The sequence below is a fragment of the Acanthopagrus latus genome, chromosome 16 (assembly GCF_904848185.1).
Source record: "Acanthopagrus latus isolate v.2019 chromosome 16, fAcaLat1.1, whole genome shotgun sequence".
Taxonomy (NCBI): domain Eukaryota; kingdom Metazoa; phylum Chordata; class Actinopteri; order Spariformes; family Sparidae; genus Acanthopagrus; species Acanthopagrus latus.
The window spans coordinates 4,798,049-4,808,019 of NC_051054.1; the positions used below are offsets into that span (position 1 = coordinate 4,798,049).

General features: G+C 47.7%; 1 protein-coding gene across 1 annotated transcript; it reads right to left on the reverse strand.

Moving 5' to 3' along the window:
- Positions 1 to 47: 47 nt before the first annotated feature.
- foxo3a (forkhead box O3A) lies at positions 48 to 9,574 on the reverse strand. Its single transcript, XM_037072367.1, has 2 exons — positions 7,826 to 9,574; positions 48 to 3,494 (listed from the first exon to the last, which is right to left on the reverse strand). The coding sequence occupies exons 1-2, from the start codon at positions 8,369 to 8,371 to the stop codon at positions 2,184 to 2,186; spliced, it is 1,857 nt and encodes a 618-aa protein (XP_036928262.1). The 5' UTR covers positions 8,372 to 9,574; the 3' UTR covers positions 48 to 2,183.
- Positions 9,575 to 9,971: the final 397 nt, after the last annotated feature.

Sequence of the window (9,971 nt, forward strand, 5' to 3'; positions counted from 1 at the left end):
CCAGAGACAGACATGGGAAAAAAAGGGATATCAAACAAAACTCTGGGTTTCAGTGGTTCTTTAAGCTTTATTTACATGCACCATCTCTGATACAACCAAGATAGGAGTTGGAATTACAACTGGCAATGTCAACATGATGTCCCACTCTCTCTTTTTGTAGGAGCAATAGGAAGAAATGGTGTGTGAATATTGGCAGTGAGTGCTTAAAAAAAAAAAAAGGAAGAAAAAAAAAGAAAGAAAGAAATGAAGCTTCAAGTCAGCATTGTGTATTTTTAGGACTGAAATCGTCCTCGTGAAGCTACAAAAAAAAAAAAAGATATTTGGAAGCACGTCTGTGCTGAATTTATTATTTGTGGAATTGGAAAAATGAAGCAATCTGCGACTCAGTCAACGTCCGTCAGGCTCACCTCTAATGGAGGACACTGTTTCAGGCACCATTTGCCGTCTGTCAGTCCTGATCGATACCCGATGGAAGGTGAACGGACCATGAAAACAAAAGTGCTTTTACACGTCTCTCCCTCACGTCGCGTGGAAGAGCGTTAACATACGTACATGTGGAAAAGGGAAAATAAATAAAAACAAAGACAAAAGGACGAGTTGATAAAAATGTAAACTAAAAATAATCATCCTGCTGTTCCTACAGAAAAAAAAAAAACTGTGCCGATGACAATTACATTTCCTTGCTCTTACAGCACTGGTTCCTTACATTTATACACTGTGTATCCTCTTATTTCCACTAGTTTAAATGCAGAAATATTTTGGCAATATTTAAAATACTGTGGTTGATTTTTCTTCTTTTTTTTTTTCTTCTCCTCTTTCCTCAAATGGCTCTACACACACACACACACACACACACACACACACACTACATGACCTCCTCTCACAGGGGTTGGTAACACTATTCTGCCCAGCACCTGCTGTAGTGCTGATAACAAAGGGGGAGGCTGCTAATGCTGCTCCATCTGCAGCCGCTCCCTGCTATCTTCTTATTTATAGCACCAAGAACTCCTTCAAATTAACAAACACCAAGATATTGTAGCTGAGCGGCGTGGAGTCTTCTAAAGGGAGGGTATTTTTAATCCGGATAGTTCTAAGTGTTCGCTAATGTAAAATGGTGCCGACTAGAGCTAAAGGCGGTCCTTACATCTGTCCTAAACTCTGTATACCGAGCAGTACTTCCAATATTGCAGTAAGTGGGAGAGGAGGAAGAGGAGGAGGAAGAGGAGGAGGAAGAGGAGGAGGAAGAGGAGGGGAGATGGTGAAAAAGGGGGATCTGCAGCAGAAACATCATTTCATCAAGACTTGAGTTAATGCACCTCTTCAGAAGGAACAGAATTCACAGTAATGTCACTGAAATCACAGGGTAAAATTCGCTAAATTAAAAAATAAAACACTACATACAAAAAAAAAAAACACAAGCACACAATGTATATCAGTTCACATCTTGATAACATATTAACCTCTACAGATTGATATTTGGTGCGTGACTCTGTGCATCGATAGGACAACAATAATTAAAAAAAGCTTTTCAGTAACACCTGTTTTTTTTTTTTTGTTTGTTTTGTTTTTTTTGTCTCTTAAAGAAACTTTAAGAAAAGAAAAGAAAAAAAGAAGCTTGTCAAGTATCCTCCACTGGAACGTAATAATGTAACATTCTCTGCAGCTTGTTTTTTTTTTTCTGTAAACAGGCCGTCAACTCGCAACAGGCTGACAGCTGGTTTGGCAAAAATGTGTTTTTTCTTTCTTTTTTTTAGGTATGAAAGGGTGTGAAAGAGGAGAGAAAGCCGGGTGAAAACATATTTTATCTTCAGTTTCGTGCACCACTTTGTGATACTGCACGAGTGATTCCCTGAGACTAACACGAGTTGATGCTTTTCATATAAGTTTTAACAAAATGTCCTGTACTTCCAGTCGACACTGTTGTTCACACCGCCCCAGGCATTGATCTTTTTAAAGACTTTTTTTTTTCCTCTTCTCCTCTGCGAAGACACCTTTGTGTGTCTCAGACACTTAGAATACAGTACCGAACTTAATGCCTCACGTTGAAATTATAGAAAAAAGAAACACTACATGAATACACTTTTACATACTTTCTTCCCTCTAGTTGCACAATGAGCCCCATTTTTACATTTCCCCTCCACTTCGTCTCCTTTTCTTTGACGCCTGAGCTCCGGCGGAGCTTCTCAGCTTGGCACCCAGCTGTGAGGGGAGGTCTGTTTCGAACTCGAGAAGCTTCCTGAATTCCTGTTGGCGTTCTGGGCGGAGGTGAGGCGAGAGTCAAAGCTCAGGTCCAGGCAGTCTGCGTCCATCAGTTCATTGCAGATGATGGAGTCCATGTCGCACTCCAGACTGCCGTTGAACACGTCGAGGTCCAGGTCGGCGGGAAAGCGGTCCTGGCCGGGCAAGCCAGAGCCGAGCTGCATAGAGGCGTTCTTGCTGGGAGACTTCAGGTGCGGCTGCTTGGCGTCGTTGGGGCCGGCGTCGTTGTCAGAGGTCGACAAGCCAGCTTGCCAACCAGGCACTGAAGAGCTTTGGGCCTGACCTGCGCTGCTGTGGGTCACCAGCAGGTGGTCTTTGCGGAGCAGCATGGCGTTCCGGCGCGAGTTCTGCAGGGCGATGGCGGTGCTGGCCTGCGACATCAGTGGGTCGGACTGCGTGAGCATGACGTTGCTGGGGCTGTGGGAGTCCAGGCTGAGCAGATCCTGCAGGGTCTGGTGGTCGCTGAAGTGCGAGATGCAGGAGAAGGTGGTCTGCTTGTTCTCCTGGATGGTCTGCATGGGCGACTGGCGCAGGCTTGTGATGGACGGAGGGCTGAAAAGAGGGTTTGGCCCGTAGCTGCCGGAGGGGCTCCCCAGGCTGCTTCCTGAGCAGCTGAAAGTAAACACTGACCCCTGACCGTTGGCTCCATTGTCTTCCTCTCCAGGAGGAGGCTGCTGGGATGCCGTCAGGCTGATATTGTCCAAAAGGTCGTCCATCAGGTTGTCGGAGAGCCCGTCGTTTAGGTTCATGGTACCTGCCAGGTCGGAGAGCCCGGTGGGACCCGTGGACGGGGACATGCTGCTGGGGCTGGAGTACAGCATCGGGGACAGGGGCGAGTCGTCGTCGGGCACCTCGTCCAGCTCCAGGTTGGCCAGGATCGGGGACAGACGACCGCTGAGTGTGCTGGCGTTAGAATTGGTCCGGGAGCGGAAGTCCGTCCAGGCGTCCAGCTCGTCACTGCTGCGGGAGGTGGGACTTCCCGTCCACTTGGAGAGGCTGGAGGAGCTCTCCGAGCTGCCGTCTTGAGCTGCCTGCAGCGAGGCTTTCTTCTTGGTGGCGCGTCCTCGAGCACCTTTGATGTACTTGCTGTTGTCCATGGACACAGCACGTCGTCGGGGAGCTTTGCCTCCTTTACCTCCTTCAGGGTTGACCATCCACCAGGAGCTCTTCCCTGTCCCCTCATTCTGGACCTTCACAAAACGACTATGGAGGGACAGATTGTGTCGGATGGAATTCTGAAATATAAACAAACGACAACATTTAATTACGTGTTTAATTCGTCTTCTTCCTAAACATACTTGGCCACTGAGGCAGATTCTTGGATCTTGTTAAATTTATCATTATGACAATGTTGTTCTCATCAAAGAGAGCCGAGACTGAAACTTAAATTTCTGGACCTAACTATGGCAAGAAATTAGTAGCCGAGCTGAACCTTTCCATGGAACCACATAATCTTCCTCAGCAGACGGCGAGCTGTGGCAAGATTACAATTCTGAAGTTCCTATTAATTTTTAACTGTTAAAAAAGTCTTTTACCAGATATTTAACACTGCAGGCCTCTCACAACAGAGGATTCAGGGTTTTCTGACATTAAACTATAACAACTACATACTGAACCGTACTAACACTGCAGTGTCTTCTCTGAGGCACGTCTTCTGTGCACCTCACACTGCTTGACCTATTTCTGGCTGCTCGGAAAAGGTCTACAGGATTTCCCGGGAGATGTTCCCAACCACGTACAAAATTAAACAGCTGGAGTCGGCGTGACCGGCCCACACCGAGTCACGCTGCAGCGACAGAAGGAGAAAAAGTCTGCAGTGATCGCTGCAGTCCAGAGGCCGACTTCACCGGGAGGAGGTCCAGCGTAATTCTCTTAAGCTTGAATTAACTCGAGTAAACTGAGGTCATATTTAAATCCACCCTCAGAAGATTAAACCAATCAAACGCCAAACGAGCTCAACAAACATTCAAACTACAGCTGGCCGTGGCCTTGACTGTATGGATCCCATCTCCAGCTTTGTGATGACCGAGAGATCACAGACGAGCGTCGCCCACGGTTTTCCTCCGAATGCAGCGAGTCGACGCGGTGACCCGCTGACACCAAACTTCCTGCAAAGCCCTCGCTGCAAACCAATTAAAGGATTAGGCCAACAAGCAAACACTTTCATCACTTACAGCAACAAAGAACATGTGGCTCACAGCAGTAACACCTCAAGTGCCTCCCTGCTCTTATTTCTCATTTCTCTGAGCATACAGCTGGAAAAGTTGACCACTTTTACTTATTTCTCAGAATGAAACGATGGCTTTTGGCACGTTTTCCTTTATTTGGAGTGTCTGGATTGCCCTCTGACTTTTCAGATAAGGGTGGTGTGTTTCTTTAGTTTACATCCTACAAACTAGAACAGACAGTATGCTCGTCTTGTCTCTATATACTTCCTTAAACTGTGGCAGTCAGGCCAGACTCTCGGGTATGTGCATTAAATATGAAGCTCACTAAATATTCCACAGTAATGTGGATGAGTCGGACCAAACAATGGAAGCAGAGGGAATTGTAAACAGGGGAAGCCGGCGCGACAAACACTGGAAACAAGGGCAGCAGCTAGCAAGGCTCTGGTGCAAAAATCAACCCACAGCACAGCTTCAATCTCCTCGTCAACATCTCGTTTCTTGAATCAGTTTGGAAAAATGTGGAGTAATTAAAATAAGTTTCCTACAACACCTCCACACTGTAGTTTTTTTGTTTTTTTTTCACAAATGTGAATTTTTGGGGACTATTTTTATCCAGAAAAAGAGGCTAACAGGCGCCTGTGAGCGGGCCTATTAACAGCAGCAGGATGGTGTCCTTATCAACAAACATGTCACCCAGTGCACCCACGTGACTCACTGATGTGTTTTTAATAGCTTCTGGACAACAATGGAGCTCTATGGCACTCAGGAATGAGATACATCAGGCTTTGTCTGCACAGACAGCACTTGGTAGTCGGATCAATCCGACGTTCATTCGGGCCTCTTTAGGGGATTATTCAATAATATGAAAAAGTAATATATCTGCAGATTACTGCTTTATTATGCAGAGATCTTTCCCATTTCCTGTATTATCTTCTACTGTTTTGTTTTGCTGTGTTCGGGATGTTTCTGGACATCGAAGGATGATTGTTGAGTCTCATTTTCAGGTTGTCAAACACAGATATTTCAGGTCCGATGTGCTGCTATCTGACGACCTGTGAATTAGACTCATCAAGCATCTTTCCTCAGAATCACTTCCTGCAAACTCCGACCAACAAATCCTGCGCGCTGCGCCTCTGACCTTTACCCTGATCTTTGACTTATCTCGCTCCAGTGTAGCTTAAACCGAAACCTTCCAGTCTCCACAGCTCCTCACCAGCTGGACTGAGTCCATGTCCTTTAGCTGGGTTTATAACCAGAGGACTGGACCGATAATTAAAAAAAAGGGATAAATCTCTGATTGTTTGATGAAGAGTGGCGAGGAGTCGAAGCTGAGAGCAGCGCAGGTGTTGATAAAACACACGGGGGGGGGAGAGCGTCATTTCTGGTCCGAATATGAATATTTACGATTGATTTCATCCCTATTTTTCTGCAGGATTTGAGCACTTAAGCTCTCATCTAAAGAATCAAAATGAAAGAGTGTGTGTGTAAGTGTCTTTCCTCGAGAGATGCTACAAATCGTCCCCGTCTGTGGATGCCAAAATGCACAGATTAAAAAACATTAGCCAAGTGAACCATAAATCACTCACTTCATGACCTACAGGGAGCAGACACACTAAAAGCATGAAATCCAATACAACAGCTCTGCCACAGATAAATAAATAAATAAACTGTTGTGACAGTTCAGTTCTGGTCGAGCCTGTCGGAGAGGTTTTGATTCGACTCTCTGGACATTTACGAGGCCGTAAATTGTAAAGCTGCCGGATCAGAATGTATTGTGTTACAGCAGGTGGTCCGGCAGAACAATACAACGTAATCTGTTCAAATGTCTCCTCACAAACACAACAGTCCTGCTATATTCTGGGTCTGGGTGACGTGCAGCAGCTGAAACCGTCCGGCCTGAGTCTTAAATTGAAGATCTCGAGGACATTATCGTATCTTTGGAGCTTCAGAGGCGCGTTAAACCTTCCAAATGCTGCACAGGTACGTACAGTAGGAGCCATACAGCGTTTTTATAAAAAGATAAATCACAAAGAGCAACTCCTGCCTGCCCCTCCCCCATACAGCTCTGCAGCAGCAGCAGCAGCCTTTGAGCAAAGCCTCGTTCTGAGCGGGGACTGGAGCAATGCCAGTTTAGCCAGAGCCAGATCCGAAGAGAAAACACTGAGCTTCTCTCACCCTGCTACACATTGACCTACATAATTTATAGTCAGCTGATTGATTCTTGTGCCCGGGCCACATGAAAAAAAAAAAAGACAGTGTGGCACACAAGCAGAGGTCGAGCCGCTGTGCCTGCGTGGTCATCACTTATACAGGGGCAGAGTGTTTTGTTTGGATTCACATCAGAGAGGGAAATCTGAGCGTTTAACCCCACGCTGGAGCGACAAAACCCAGCGTTCGTCTGTGAACGTGGCGTGAAGATCCCAGCGTGGGGGAGAGGGGAGAGGTGGGGGAGAGGGGAGAGGGGACAGGGTCCGGGCTGACACCCTGAACATGCCCGGGGACGTCCTCCCTGCTCACAGTTCCTCCTCCTACAGATGGACCAACCTTTAGGCCGACTGCTGAATGTCACACAGCCACAAAGCATCTCCCAGGAAATGCTGATGTCAGCACTTTCTGAGAGCCTCACCGTTAACCCTTTCCTCTGCCTCCAAACAAGCCTGCATCTGTCTGCAGCATCCGAGCGTGAATGAAAAGCAGAGCGCCACTAATCTGATGCATTAACTAACCAGCTGATTCTGTGCAGCATTAATCAGCTATTAGGATCAATTTGTCTCCCAAACGAGCTGCTCGAACCCTGACGAGGGTTCACACCAGCGAGCCCTTCGTGAAGAAACCTCCTGGAATCAGCCTGCAGCCCACATCCACACAGTTGTGCAGGATTACAAGCCTATTTCCAGAGTTTTTTTTTCTATCCCCCCCACCCCACCACCACCACCACAACATCTAAATCCTGCAAAGCTCAAAGCTTTCATCAGACTTGATTCCATGACAGATGAATTGGTTTTCCAGGCCCGAACTAATCCTTAAAATCAAACAGAAGCGGGGCTTGTGAGGAGCCCCTCTGCTGCAGCGTGAGCACTTTGTCTGAAAGTGAAAATCAACTTTGCATCGCCTGTTTCTGAGAATCGACTCCTGCTGCCTGGTTGTCGCTGGATTGGTGTGATTGCAGCTGAAACCTTATAATTTGACAGCACAACATGTGTCACACATCCCCAGATCCCCCTGCTCATCATCCACATGTTCCTAAAGATCACCCTGTACATGTTGGTGTGTGTGTGTGCACCCTCCTCCTCCAGCTGTGTGTGTGTGTGTGTGTGTGTGTGTGGCTTGTGTGTCTTTACATGACCACAGTGTGGTCTTTGTTATGATGACAGCAGCGCCAGCATGCCACCGCTCACCTTCCAGCCAGCAGAGCTGTTGCTGTCGCCTTTGTCCTTGAAATATGGCACAGACCTCACCATCCAGTCATAGATTTGGGACAAGGTCAGCCTTTTCTCGGGGGAGCTCTCGATGGCTTGGGTAATGAGGTCTGCATAGGAGTAGTTGCCCCAGGCGTTCCTGCGGGCGGAGGACTTCCTCAGCTGCTGGGAGGCAGAGCCGCCCAGAGCCGCGGAGGGGGTCTGCGCCGAGGAGGGCGAGCCGTCGGCGGCCTCCTCCCTGCAGGGGCCGCGCTGGACCTCCACGGGCTGGGAGACGGAGCTGCTGCTCGGCTGCCTGGGCTGAACACTGCCGTCTTTCTGCGCATCTCCGCTCCCCGTGCTGCCGCCCTCATCATCCTCCTCTTCGGGGATTACGTCAGCGTCATTCGTCCCGGGCTTGCCCGCACCAGACTCCGGACGGGGAAGGGGCCAAGTGCAGGAGCGCGGCCGCTTCTGGGGCTCGAAATCCGGATCGATCTCGACGTTGGAGGGAGGCTCGTTGCTGCTGCGCGGCGCCTCAGCCATTTTAATCGCGATATCTCGGTCGGTGCACAAAGGGTTATAAAATCACTCAGGTCGCATTCCATCAATGTTGTGTGCGGGCTTCGGGGGCGGTTTATTTACTATGCACGGTATGCAAAAATGTCCAGCCTGCAGCCCAGAGCCAAACACGTGTCCCTCAGTCCGTCCGTCCGTCCTCCTGCACGGCGTCCAGTCCGCGGCATTAACAACACATCGGCTTCCCCCGTGCACAGCCCACACCCCGGCCGACATGCATGGCAATGTGGTCTGAAATGTGGAGTTAAAGACAGGACGGCTGAGCGCAGAGTGTCCAGACGCGTTCCTTCACAGGCGTCCTGCACCGCGGTCCTGCGACGTGCATGCCACAGAAACTGAGAAGGGGGAGAGAAAAAAAAACAACCAAAAAAAAAAACCCCACCACTGCACCTTAATGCCTCCACATCAGCTCTATCACTCCGCGCACAGCTGCCATCTTGACCATTTCCTTCTCTCCCAAGTTCTTTATCATCCGTGCAGAGAGCTGCCAGCCGCCCGAGCGCTGCGCTGCTCTCCAGATACCATCAAGGCGGAGATTTTGCCTTTTCTCAAGGCCCCGCAGCGGTTTTTTTTCCCTTCCTCTTCTTCTTCTTCTTCTTCTTCTTAAAGGGGGGCTGGTGGAGAAACGTGGCGAGGCTCAAATCCGCGGAAAAAACCCTGGTGCATCCTGGCTGTACGTGTGTGGAGCCGCCAGCAGCAGCAGCAGCAGCAGCAGCAGCAGCGCGGTGGTGTCCTCTCCTCTGCGCGTCCAGCAGCCTGCAAACACTTCATTCAATCTGCTGCTGCTGTGCTTTGCGCAAACGCTCCGAGTCCAAGAGGAGGAGGAAAAAAAAAAAGAAAGAAAGAAAGAAAAAAAACCTCGATCCTGCCCCCTGGACTGCACTGAAATTAAAGTGACAGTGTGGAGATGTCTGCAGGCCGGTGACATCACCGTTTGTGTCTAATTCTGCACAACACAGCTGACTTAACATGCGAGGGCGAAATAATGTCACAGTATTTGAGGCTGCGACACCTTTAGAGCCTGATCGATACTCGATTATTTAGGGGAGGGCCGATATCGATATCGATGTTTGGGAGTAAATGATCTGATATACAGCAGCATATTTCATAGTTAGACAATAAACTCCACCTGGGAATTTAATCATTAGAAATTAAGTCAAGCATCTTTTTTGGTATTATGTTATGTAAAACATCCACATCGGCACATATCAGATATTATATATTCCAATATTCCATCCAGAATTCCCACTATGGGGAATAATTATATAATAATCATAATATTTTGATATGAATTAGTCTATTTTGAGTCACGCAGTGTAGATCAATATTTCCTTAAATGTCTATAAAAGCACCTCATGAATGCTACGATTAAATGTCACCGTATTTTGGGACCAAATACCTTAATATGGATGTCATCACGATACTGTAACGTCACTTTACTATCATAAAATCTTTAAAACCAGGAAAAGAAAACACACGTCATATTGCGATATAACAATATAGTCAGATATACAGATATTCAGTGTATATTGTCGAATTTTAACTTATAAAACTGAAGTATTGATGG

Coding starts and splice junctions, on each gene's coding strand:
- foxo3a (XM_037072367.1), bottom strand. CDS start 8,371: ATGGCTGAGGCGCCGCGCAGCAGCAACGAGCCTCCCTCCAACGTCGAG. Junction 3,495..7,825: donor ACAGCTCTGCTGGCTGGAAG/GTGAGCGGTGGC, acceptor TTTATATTTCAG/AATTCCATCCGACACAATCT.